The 13,319-nt window shown below is 37.2% G+C and overlaps 1 protein-coding gene across 6 annotated transcripts in view; it reads left to right on the forward strand.

Annotated features, from left to right (window-relative positions):
• The first annotated feature begins 7,972 nt into the window (after positions 1–7,972).
• cfap20dc (CFAP20 domain containing) overlaps positions 7,973–13,319 on the forward strand; it is a 34,254-nt gene continuing 28,907 nt past the window's right edge. For all 6 annotated transcript variants that reach the window (XM_082532568.1, XM_082532570.1, XM_082532569.1 and 3 more), the window contains exons 1-8: positions 7,973–8,114; positions 8,264–8,353; positions 8,660–8,753; positions 8,856–8,928; positions 9,894–10,008; positions 10,180–10,327; positions 10,777–10,923; positions 13,047–13,162. In XM_082532568.1, coding sequence (XP_082388694.1) covers positions 8,094–8,114; positions 8,264–8,353; positions 8,660–8,753; positions 8,856–8,928; positions 9,894–10,008; positions 10,180–10,327; positions 10,777–10,923; positions 13,047–13,162 — 804 coding nt within the window. In that variant the 5' untranslated portion in view covers positions 7,973–8,093. The remainder of the gene's footprint in view (positions 8,115–8,263; positions 8,354–8,659; positions 8,754–8,855; positions 8,929–9,893; positions 10,009–10,179; positions 10,328–10,776; positions 10,924–13,046; positions 13,163–13,319) is intronic.

The raw sequence follows: 13,319 nt of genomic DNA on the forward strand, positions 1-13,319 counted from the left end.
TGCACATACAAGCCATCCAGTCAGTGAAGGATAGCCAGTGTTGTACCAGTACTGAACAAATACAATGTGGTAGTTTATATTGTGTCTCTGAGTGTGCATACATAATAATATGGGAAATTGGGAAAAAAAGCTTTAAGTGCCTTGGTCACAAGGTAGATTAATCAGTCCAAAAAAAAAAAAAAAAAAAAGAAAATCCAACAACAACAACTCCAATATATGATTAAGCAAACCTATCCCCTTTTTAAAAGTATTTTACTTGGGTTGCTGAACAAATGATCAGCAATTGTGGCAAAACAACAAACAGATCCAGAGTGGGAATGAATAAAGCCTCCAAATCTTCCATTGCCGTGTGCTGTTAGTCTGTTTTACCAGAACATTAATAGTGCTTGCTGACATGAGCCTTGCTAGCACAAAAGTTCTGGTACTCTGAGCTCTTGTCATAAGGAATTAGCTTTTGCAGTAATGGCTTACGCCCCCCAAAGTCCCCAGGTTAATCCATTTATTATTGGAAATCTAAAGTGTATTAGGCATGATGCAGTCGTTTCAATACAAGGATAACGATTCTGTCTCACCCACTTTAATAGGCGAGTGTAAAATGAGCAATACTTGTGATAACTACACATTATGAGCATATTTGTCGGCGTAATGTGTTTGATCAACACTGACGTTCACCCTATTGAAATCAAAAGCTCTATCCAGCTACACCCATTTGTTAAATATACAAGGATTCTCCTTTGTGTGAATGGGTGCCATGTTGTGCCACAGCTAGTATTTAATAACTACTACACACACAACCTTCTGTGAAGTCTGTATATGCCAATGTAAATGTTCCATTTGCTATTGACACACACGAAAGTCAAGTTTGAGTGCCTTTTAAAACATCTGACAAATTAACTGTATAAGGAAAAAAAGAAACACTTTCAGCATTAACATCAAGTGGAATCATGATCAGAACTGCAGATATTTTAGCGGTGCTCTGCTCATGCCTAATGTGTGATGAGGAGTTTTGCCTTGGGAAAAGATATTGGTCATATATTCAAGAGAAAAAGAAAAGACAGGATTACAAGGCCAACTGGTTTTAAGAATTCAGGGCCCTCTGCATTGTATTGTAACTGTATGATTTATGCCATATGTTTTCATCTTTTTGTGTAGAAAATAATATTAGACCTGGGGGCTGGGGTGGGGGTGAACACTGGTGACTTAATGCAGCACAGTCCATTTTTCTTCATTTCCTTTTAGGAGCGCATTACTGTAACCTGCAGAGCTCTCTAGTTATCTTCACAAACATCAGAGAGGCAATGCATTTTCATCATGTGCCTCATGGTCCCAGCCAATTCAAAGATCCACAGCTTTTTGTCTATATTTCACAGATACATTCATCAGTCTTTGCTCTTCCAAAACCTTGTCCCAGGGCATGTTTAAGGGGTTTTACTATGTGTGTGGGTGTTGTGTTCATTGACATGCTTCCTTGCACCCCAAGCAACACACCTCCGTCATAACAAGCAATTATTAATCGTCAAATTCAGAACCCTAAATCTTTAAATACACAAAGTGTCTCCAGCCATGCATGCAAATTATCACCTGTCACTGAGGTGTCCAGTATTTTCAGAACAACAGCGAAATGAAATTTGGAAACAGCGTACTTTGACAAATTAATCAGCACCCTCCTTCATGATTTTACCGACTGCCTCAGGCTAATTTTAATTAATGACAGTCCTCTTCTCGTTTTTCTGTTTTCAGCTCACCTTTTGGTACAGTTTTTTTTCTCTTCTAGAGTGACACTTCATTGGATCACAGTATTTTTTTTAATCCAGGGAGGCTATAAAATGGCAAACTATGAAAACAATGATGACATGATTTTCTTTTTTTAATCCACATCAACTGGGAATTTCAGTGAGAGAAAATGTTGCAGAAGACTGTTGCGCATCTTTAGGCTTAAGGGAAGTTTGGTATGCAATTTAAACGAGAAATAAAAGTTCTCCTTGTGGGCTACACAAACGTGAAGTTACAATTTGCAGAATTTTGAACTAAATACATCAGCAAAATGTGAAGAAACAATGCAACAGTATATCCAAGATCTCTATGCACTGCGTTCCAGAGATATATAGTAAAGTTGAGCTATTGCCAGGCATTACCCTTGTATAATACCACAGTAAATCAATGTTGCATCTAGCCTGCCTTGAGTCCAAAGAAGAGAGAGAACAAAGAAGTAGAACTGATGCTGAGACAGTAAACAGAACAATATCTGAAGCTTCTTCAAGAAATGAAATGATAAAAATAAAAATGCAACAAGAATAAACATTTGCACCACTTTCCATTGCCTCAGACAGCTTTTGGAGAAAAAAGGAATTAAGTTTGATGCTGAACTTGTTTCTTCTAGACTGCTAAGTAAACTGTTGTTAATAGTATGATTAATACTATTCACATGTGACTATTACCACCTCAGGACCTCTAGTAATTTGTAATATTTTCAAAGATCCATGTTGATATGTCTTTAATTTTTAAATAAAAAAAATACCTAGCACAAATCACAGAGGTAAAATCTTTTCTGCCCAAATATGGCATGTTGATCCTTTTTTCTTTTTGCTGTGATTTTATGCCATCTGAACCTATGTTCTGCCTCTTTACAGCACGGGAGTTATGGAGCCAACATTGGTAATTATAAATAAAAGTTTGGACAGCATCATAGACCCAAATTTAGGAGGACTCCTGTCGCAGCACAGCATGGAAATCCATTCATGGACACAAGAAGGAAAAAAAAGCCCAAAAAACTGTGAAATCTCCACGAACGGATGGACAACATGTTTCTGCCTTTCAGCAGACTCAACAGTTGGTATACTATTAATGTAGCTGCTGACCACAGATGTCAGCAAAGCACAGACTTTTCTTATCCCACGTGAGTGCAGTGCACAGATGGAGGCGGTTGGTGGGGGGAAATTTCGATCATAAAATCATGGTAATACTTTTCCTAAAATGCTGCCCCCTCTGTGTTCAGGATTTCTGATGAGAAATCGCACATATTTTACCTTTAATACATTTTAAAGTGCTTGTTCTTTCTAAAAGAAAAAAATGCTTTAAAACATATTTTAATCGTGTGTACATGTTTGTGCCTATGTGAACACATTTTATGGTCGTGTCCCTTGAGCCGTGGCATGTTTGTACATAATGGGCAGCTAAGTACGTTATGTCACATTCTCCTAAGAGTAATTTTAATGGAAACACAGATTTTGGTATTTTGTCTTTTAATGGTTCCACTGCTATTTTCAAAATAAAAAAGCTGCAATGCTTCCACTAAATGTTTCTCTGTAATGTACGTGTTCTGACCTCAGAAAATTACCTCTTGGTAATCCTAGTAGACTAGCTGAAAGCAATTCTATAAAGAATAAAAACAAAAGAACACAGTGACCTAAATATGTCTTCAGATATAAAAGAAAAGCTGGCCTTTCAAGGTGATACTGTTTATTAAACCAGAAGCTGGGACCTTTTGCACAAGCTCACAGCTTGCTGTTGAAATTCACACTATAAAATCTGGCACAGTATGTATACAAAATTTAACTGAATGCTGTGCAGTGCAATGCTGTGAAAAAAAAATCACTTCACATAGTAAGGACTTAAGTGTGAGGAGATATTTGAATTGAGCTAAGACAAAAGCCCTTTTCAAGGGTAAGGGGTTGAGATGTAGGTTGTGCTATATTTGAAACATTAAGTGAAATAGGGCTTCATGAGAAACATGAGCAGATATAATGGACTGCTGTGTTGTAATGTAAGCTTTGTGATTTCCTGCTCAGTTGCTATCAAAAGACTAGAATAAAGCTTTTTGAAACACAAAAGCCGTAGTAGTCCAGAATTTGTCCCACGTGTCACAGCTAGCAAAAGGAAGAGGGCTATGAAGGATGTTAGTGACCGTGATATCTGACTACTCACTGTGATTAGTTTGTCTTTTTGAACTTGTGATGACACTCAAGGGAAGCATGTGTTCATATTCCAAGGCTGCACATTTATAATGACTACATACTTTGGAGGTTATTGCATATCTGTAAATGAATAAGTAGAATCTGCAGGAAAAATACTTTTCAGATGTGAGTTTTCTCATTCTGTATGCTGGTATACTATTCACTAATCATGTTTTAGCAGGCGTTGGTTGCATGCAAGTACACAGTCTTTGTGAGGAACAAAAGAGGGAACTCATTAAACTACCACCTACCACCTATCATCTGACAATGATTTAGGTTAATTCATCTGAATTCATAAGCTATAGCTGGCAAACTGAACACAAATTATAATATATTAGCCTAGGCTGGGGTTAAGAAAAAACAGAAACCCACTTGCATAATGGGATCCATTCCTTTTGGTGGTTAAACGATCTTTTGTCTTTCTTTTTTTTTTTATGCTGAAAGAAGCAAAGCATTTAGAAGAAAAAACCCAGACTAGATCAATACAAATGGCTTTAAGGTAGAGGTCTGCTACTATACTCTGAAATGCTCATCTGTAAGGTTCAATCCCTGCATCCAAATCATGTGTAAATGCAATGCGTAGTCATGGAAATGATTAGTTTAACTCAGAAGCCCTGAACTGCACAATAGTTTCACGATAAAGCCTGTATTTTGAGAGTATCAGTGGCATGACTGTGGTCATTCCATTGAAATCCTCTGTGTTGCAGTCACCCTACAACATTTCAGAACTAACATTGAGAACAGTAATTGATGTGTTTTGACTGTTGTAAATGAATAGATTCTTTTCAAAATAATGACTGAATAATTAGTCATAATTAAGTATGCTAACAAGAGCTGATTTATTAAGTGATTTCTCCATACCGGCTTCATCAGTGTTCACTGCATGCCAGGCTTTATTTTAATGATGCTGTCTGTCCCAATCAGCGTCAAGCCATTTCTGCAAAGAAAAAAGTCAATTATGAACCTTTCAAAGTACCATGCTCTGTTGACGCTGTTTCTGATCTTGCACACATCTTACACACAATTCTGCATCCATAATAAAATAGTTACGAAGAAAGGACAGACTATATAGAGACTACAAGCCAGTGGTTGATGGAGTTTCTTCACCTTCGTACTCTCTATTAAGGTTAGGTAAAGAATATAATGAGCTGTTACACTTGATAGATTGTATATGTTATATACTGAACAGCATAAGAGCTTAAGTATTACATGTCTTCCAATACCACACTCATAAAAGGTTATCAACCATTAAAACAAGACTTTCTGTTCTGCTGTGGATAGATTTGTAAAGGTATCTAATTATGTAAGTAGAGTTAATAATAAGAAAGGCATCTGTGAAGCAAGGAGTACCAACAATAGACCTGACGTCTGTGGTTATTAACGTAGTAATGTTGGAGATTTCAGTACTGGTAAATTTGGTTACACCTGCATTTACTGGTTGTAACAGAAATGACGGATTGAAAGCACAACTGCACAATTCTGGAGTTGATGAATAAAATTATTGTCATTTTAATAAATAAGGAGGAAGTCGACTTTCTCCATATTTCCATAAGAAATCCTAATTTTTTTTATGCAACAGAGAGGCACAATGGAAGCTAAAGCTGTTTACCTTGCTTGGAGGTTGAAGTTTATTTTATCTTAAAGAAAATAAGTTGAAACTAGGCAAGAAAGTCCTGCATCGGCTACAATGTAAATTTTAAACTGGGAAATCAAAGGGGAAAAAACAAAACAAAACATGATCCAATGTCTATGGCACTCACCAAACAATTTATTAGGTACACCTTGCTAGGTATACCTTCAGAGCTGCCTTAATTCTCGATGGCACCGATTCCACAAGTTGCTGGAAGCATTCCTCATAAATTTTGGTCTATACTGACATGATGTCATCACACAGTTGCTACAGATGTGAATCTCCCATTCCACCACATTCCATAGGTACTCTGTTGGATTCAGAGCTGGTTACTGTGGAGCCATCAGTGAACTCATTGGCATGTTCAAGAAATCAGCGTGAGATGATCTCAACTTTGTGACAAGGCCCTTTATCATGCTAAAGCAGCCCTCAGAATAAGCCTTGTGCTCATTAAGGGATGGACGTGGCCAGCAACAACACTCAGGTAGGTCTTTAACCTATGTTTAGCTGGTACTAAGGGACTCAAAGCATCCCACCATCCTGAGCCATTGAGCTTGTGTGAATTGTAGCCTATCTGCTTTAAGGTTTGCCATGCTAATTCTTGTAGCGTGGTTATTTGAGTTACCCTTTTTCTTCAAATAAGCTCAGTGTCATTTGGCCATTCTCCTCTGACATCAGCAAGGCATTTTTACCCAGAGCCACCTCCACTGCCACTCACTGGATATCTTCTCTTTTTCCAGACCTTTCTCTGTAAACCCTATAGATGGTTTTGTGGGGAAATCTCAGTAGAGCATCAGTTTCTGAAATATTTTGACCAGCTTGCCCGTCACCAAACACCACACTGCACTCAAAGTGACTTAAATAAACTTTCTTCCCCATTCCGATGTTCTATTTGAACTTCAGTAGGTCATCTTGACCACATCTACATGCTTAAATGCAATGAGTTGCTGGATTTAATTGGTTTATTAGATATTTGCATCAATGAGAAGCTGAAGAGGGGTACCTAACAAAGTGGCCAGTGAGTGTATACTTGACATTTGACAAACTGGAGACGTGTGTTTGGTTATTCATCTGCTGGTATGAGAATTTTCACAGTTCACAACATTATATTTTTGTTGCAATGCTGAGTTTTAAGATGTTGGTGTTATTGCACTGAATACTGAAATCCCTCACAATGAAAATGACTGCAGTACTTGTTTGGCAAACTCACTGTAGTCATCATAGGTGCGAGTGGATAGATTTCTTTGTTTTCCTTTGTTCTATATCCATAAATAACTGAGACCACGTCGTATTTGAAGTCGGATACAAGCAAAAAATGTTAATAAGCTGTAAGACATACAGTTGTACTTCCGGATGTTTCCTCCCTGAGTAGCTAATTAAAAGACATCTTTTTGATCTCATAATAGCTTTGCTGCCAGGGTAAACAAAGCAAGTGACAATGACACAATAATGGATTTTAGCATTTCAAGAGAGGCTAGAACTTAAACACTGGTCTATTTTTAACTGTTTGTTAAGCAGCACCTTTAGGAACGATATTCTTGGGATAATTAACACATCTTAGATTTTGCAACTCCACAAATATTTCTTGATAAAAAAAAAAGAGTATTTTTCTGAGGTTTCTTTTCACTGCTAAACTCTCCATCTACATTGTCTGGCAACATGAAATATGATGAGACATAAAAGATATTATTTCTCTCAAATAAACAAACATCAAAACAAAAAAAAACCCCGCAGTGAAATCCAATAAAAATGGCCTATAACAAACTTTGGTTGTGAAAAAAGCAGAGTCAAAGGACATTTTGTGATCTGAGCTTTCTTGTTTAAATCTTTCAAATTTCATTGTGCTACATTTTTGTCAATAATGGGGCTAATTTATACGGTGAGTAACTATTATGTCTGATTAATTTATAGCACCCTGTCAGAAGTAGGCCGCTAATCTTGCCATCACATTAATTTCAAAATTGCGTTAACTGAGTGTCAGACAGGATTTTTTCTAAAAACGAAGTGAAAGTAGGTTATTCGCCTATTGGATTTCATGAGTGGCAGGTAAACGACAACAGCTATTTACAATAAAAATAGCAGGTGAGAATTGTTTGAGTCACCTGTGCCGATTTAATTATTCCAGTTACCATCGGCTCTTGTTTGTTTTTACAGACAAAAGGTATATTAAAAAAAGTACTAGCTACCTCTGTCGGAAGGCTTAGGAAAAATGACTGGTTAGTTAACCTTTGGTCAGGTATCGCTTTATAAGACATGTCAAATTTGGAGTGTGGGGTTAATCTGTATTCTAATAGGGATTTTGTTCAGGTTAAGGTAAACGGAAACACACAAACAACATAAACAGAAACACTCGCGAGATTTGAGCTCTACAAGCGGGACTTTGCCGGTTGCTATGGAGACGTGTCCAGAGTTAACTAAACTGGTGTTCCTCAACTGCCTATATCATTTGAGCAGGGGTGTACGCCCACGTCAAAAAGTATTTTCACACCGCTGACGTTGTGTCATGTAAAATGTTCAGGAATAATTATCAGGTAAGCTTATTTTAACCGAATCAATTTAGCCCTTTATTTACTAAAATTCTTGCCCTGTGTATAAAAATACAATTTCCTCGGAGCTGATATGAGCTTCAGGCTGATGTAACATCGACTGCAGGCTAGCGAGAACTAGTTGTTTCTTGCAGGGTGGAGCTGTGGTTGAGATCTTCAGTGGACAAGGAAAAGACCCTGCGGCTAAATGGAAACTCTGCGGAGGGCCGTCAGCCATATATAAAGTTAGTTATTTATTTTTTTAGAGCTGTTTGTTTAACTTACTATTAGCTTATTACCAGTAACGTAATCACACTAACCTAGGCTTTATATCCTCTCAAAGACAAACTGGCACCTGCATATGAGGACTGAAACAATTGCATTTCTCTAAACATATATGCTACAGACTTATTCAGATAAAAAGCAAACAAACAAAACTAAATACACAAAATAAATTTTGGATCTCAGAGAGCAGTTACACAACAGGTAGTTTTCTGGTCATAACACACGGAGACTGAGCAATTCCTCTTATGCATTATTTTCTCCCTTAGGAGTATAATAAAGAAGTCAAAGGATGTGTTTACTGTCTGGATGGAAGCAGCCAGACAGTCAAGATGCAAATGCCAGAGAATGGCAAAATGTCTCGTAAGTCTCTACTACTTTCATACAAGTGTGCAACTTGTTGTTTTGTTTAATTCTAAATATTAATAGTAACTCGTTCTTTTCGTTTGTTTGTTTTTTTCTTAGTTGGACTTCTCCAAAGATTTTTGGTGCTTCAAGTCAATGTTTCTCACGGTCATGACTTTTCTGCTGAGCTTGTGTAAGTAGCGCAGAGATTGTTCTTATGGTACAAATGTTATAAATGTTAATTCAATTGACTGACTTCAACATTTTGGTATAAATCTTTAACATTCTGGCTGAAAAATGTATGCGAGCAGAACAAAATAACATTTTATGTACTCACTTAGAGTACTTGCTTATTGTAATGTACAGTGAAAAATGCTTTTCCAGTAATGTACAGTGTGACAAAGAAATAGTGATTGAATAACAATGGGCTCACAGTGAAAACAGCTTGTTTACATCTGGTAGGAAAAAACCCATCGAGCCACTTAGAAAACAAAGTGCCTCATTGACTGTTATGTAACAGCCTAAATAACCATTTATTATTAAGATATTGTTCAACAATTTGTCACAAAGAAGGCTTTTATCTTGTGTGCCACTATAAATTCTGAACAGCCACATTATTACAATGTAGAATGTGAATGTCAAGTGCTCGCTGTTTTTCTCCACAGTTTGCATTTAGTGGCTCTGATTGCATAATGCAATTGTGTGTTCATATATCGTCACTGCAGCATTTAGAAGAATGCCACTCTACATTGTTTCATTATTTCAATCTTTATTCTATTTCAGTCTAATTTGGTAAATTCTATATTTACCCCAAAAAATCTTTGGTAAACTGCAGCTTACAGTATGCAGTAGAAACTGCTGTTTGGATATCAAGAGCATCAGGGAGAGATATTGCCTGAAATGATTTTCTTACACTTACCTGCTTATTTACTCGCACACTATTTTAAGAATTGGTGAAAACATTGTGTGTCGTTGTTCTTCTTCCATTTGAGTATGTCATGACAGCTGATTTCACAGCGTGAGATAAAAGTGAAAACATCTTTAAGAGCTTACTCTAGAGACCAATAAAGCTTTTTGTTTTCACAGGTCATGATTTCTTAGTGGCACTACTGATGCTGGTGATAATTCATGTTCTACTTTGCTGTCTGTTAATCACAGGATAACTGATTCAGAGGGCCTAAAAAGAAGACTCCACTTATCAACAGTGCATAAAGAGGTGTCTGCCACACTTTTGCATGCAAAGATACCTTTTGTTGGACTGAAACGCAATGTTGTGAGTATCTTATTCATCTTTGACATTCCTTTAGTATTAAATTTGCTGTCAGCTGTTTGTTTGTTTTTTGTTTGTTTGTTTTTTTCCTTCTCCATGTTTCTTAGTAGGTATTGATCTTTATCTGTGTGTGGTGCTTTTAACTACAAATTAATATTGTATGTGTTGTCTCAGTGGTCAACATTATGCATCGACCTTGTATCACTGAGCGGTGAACTGTTCAAGGGATTTTTGACACTGGATGGCATCACGTTGTTCGCTACCTGCAAAGTCCGGAGAATCTTCACTGTAAGAACGGAGCATGCAGGAATGTCAGATGATGGTAAAGTAGATGGTTGCTGGTTTCAAATTTTGAAGTTTTATCGACTTACCCAATACGCTACTCCAAATGTGTTTAATAAAGATACAGTACCTAAGTACTTGCCACAGAAGCAAGCCAGTGGTCTTTGTTCTTGTGGGTTTGTGTGAAATTATGTTTGTGTATTTGGAGAGATAGAGAGACAAACAGTTGGCTGTTTTTCTGTGGCTGGCTGAGAACTCAGTGGTAGATTTTGTTCAAGGCTGATATGGCTCAGCAGTGATAACAGCTGCACATTACTGGCTGCCTACTGCACACCTACTCTATCTACCAAAAAGGGTGTCTCGGTCAGTTCGTATTTTTCAGTTGATCAAAGTGTTACTTTTGTGGTGTGATGTTATATATTGTAATAATGTGTTTGAGCTTATTTTATAGCTAATATTAGTGTGAGATTGTTACTTTTTCCAATCTAGACATGTTTCGCAGTGGAGCTGGTCTAATGGACTTAATCCCACGCAGTTGCCAGTTCCCACCAGACGTGAACCAAGTCATTCAGGTGTTCAACAGGGAAAATGTGCGAAAGACAGATTTGAGGACTGGTCTTTCTAACTCTGACTGTGGTACGTAAGATAAGACACAAACAAAAAACATTTTGAGAATTGTAATTTCATCAAAAGTAACCATAAAGCGTGCAAAGTGTAAACTGTCATTAAAATCATATATGAAGTAGCTGTTGCTTTGTTTAACAAAGACGATTTAGACTATTTGGAGTAGGACCCTTTGTTTTTGAGATTGGTAGTCTTTTCAGCAACAGTTTGGAGGAAGGAGTTTTATCTGGAAGGATAACAGTACCCCTTTGCACAAAGCCAGGTTTGTAAAGAAAAAGGCTTTATAAGTTAGGTGTGAAGTAATTTTTCTGCACAAAATCTGAGTTCAATGCCACTGAGCGCTGTTGGGATAAATTGGAGTGCAGACTCAAAGACAGGCCTTATCTTCAGCATCAGTGCCTGACTCCACCAACAATGTTGTGGATGAAATCCCTGCAGCTGGATTTAAAAATCCGTGCAAAGCTCTTGACCCCAGAGGAGATGTGATAGTTACTATAGCATAATAGTGGTGTGTTATAACATTTCAAATTAATGTAATGTTCACAGGGTGAACAGAATTTGTCAGATATTTTTGTCCTTTAGTGTAGGTCTTCTTTAATGGATTACAGCAGGTTCATAGCGTTGATTGTTTTGAGAGTAACATTGAGAGTACACAATATGAGCCACAGTCCACCCATGAACTTACTTATTTATACAGATGAATAGGAAACGGTTCACAAATGGTTGCATGTAGAGAAAGTGTTTGCTACAAAGGCACTGTGATGATAATCACTTTGTTTTCCTGGAATGAAATTCCCGTGGTCTTCATTTTTGTGTTCATTTGTGCCTCACCTGTACTCAAGGAGCTGCAATTATCTCCTCATACAAAAAGACATGCACCAGTAATCCACTTCTGTCACCTTTGTGGCCTTTTTTATCAGTGCATATTTATTTGTTCTGACAGCTGTCTAAGTCATGTTGAGTCAACCAGCAGTGCCCATAGAAGAGAGCAGTAACCATGCACAAGAAATATCTTTTCATAATTAGCATCTGCATTATTAGCATAACATTCCTAATCATAATTAAAACGATTGCTATTAAAGTAGGCATCCAATTTTGAATTTGACAGAATTGCTGGGTGAATGCTGATCCTTCAATAGCCAAAGTGTCAGAAACTGTTAAAAGTAAGCTACAGCACTTTGTATCATGCAACAACAAACAAGCCCTGATTATCTCTGTGCTTCAGCAAAGACGTTCTCTTAATCCCAAAGACAAAAATTTCTCAGAAATTAAAGTCTGTTCTAAAAATATTTGTAGCTTATGCAGACATAGATCTTGTTGTAGTTCTTGCGGTTATATCACTCTTTTTCAAGTTTCAGGAGGAATGTACACATTCCAGCAGTAAAGTTCAATTAATTTAACTTGCTGTATCACACAGGGGCAACATCATCTCTTTCTCTTCTTAAATCCACCAAAGCTCTGCCTGTTTTTTATTGTAGTGTGTATGTGTGTGTGTGTGTGTGTGTGTGTGTGTGTGCGTGTTTTGTGGAGAGCAAAGTATTTGCTCACTCTTCTGATGAGGCTTTACAAGAAAGTGTGTTTGGCTGTTAACATCAGCAGAGGTGGTCCTGATGAGTCCTGGCACAGATACAGCGGGGTCAAGTTGTCGCCATATCACATCTCCCACTGTAGCCCATTATTTTCACATGATGAAATGGAACAGATTGTTAGATTAAAGAAAAACATCCGTTATATCAGCTCAGCAGTAGAGTCAAATTTGTATCCAATCATTAATTTTCATTCCTCATAAAATATTTTGCCCATTAGACTCTAATTAAAATGCTAAGCATTAGTAAAGTGCATAGTATTTTCTTGATTGATTATGTTTGCAATATAGTTTAAGAAATTTAATTAAAAAAAACATATTGCAGTATATAATCTACATAAAAGGGAACGTTCTAAAGATTTTTATTCACAGTTACAAAGGGACTTTAAGGGATCTTTTTAGTTTGAAAGAACACAGCTCTTTCCTCATCTTAATATGCTGGTCTGTGCCCTTCAAACTGAAATGGCCTTATGTATTAGCATAAGAGAAATCCTACAGGAACTAATCAATTCAGATCAATAACTAATGGGAATTCCTTACTTTTGTGCAGTTCCTACCACTGCCAGATCAACCTGTTATCGGAGAACCAGGCCCCAGGGCATTTTACACACAGCCTCAGGCTCCAGAGCCTCTGGACCACCTCTCCTAACTGGAAGAAAAAGCAAGGTAACATAAGATGGAGCTGAAAGAAATGTAGTCTCTGTTTTTCCTTTCCAAATTAGTAATCTAGCCAATCCTGTAAGAACCTACAGCATATCTCTCTGAATGATTTGTATGCCTGCCATAAATTGTATTTACTACAAAACAGAATAAATTTGTCTCT

This window comes from Aulonocara stuartgranti (assembly GCF_965226115.1).
Source record: "Aulonocara stuartgranti genome assembly, chromosome: 5".
Classification (NCBI taxonomy): Eukaryota; Metazoa; Chordata; class Actinopteri; order Cichliformes; family Cichlidae; genus Aulonocara; species Aulonocara stuartgranti.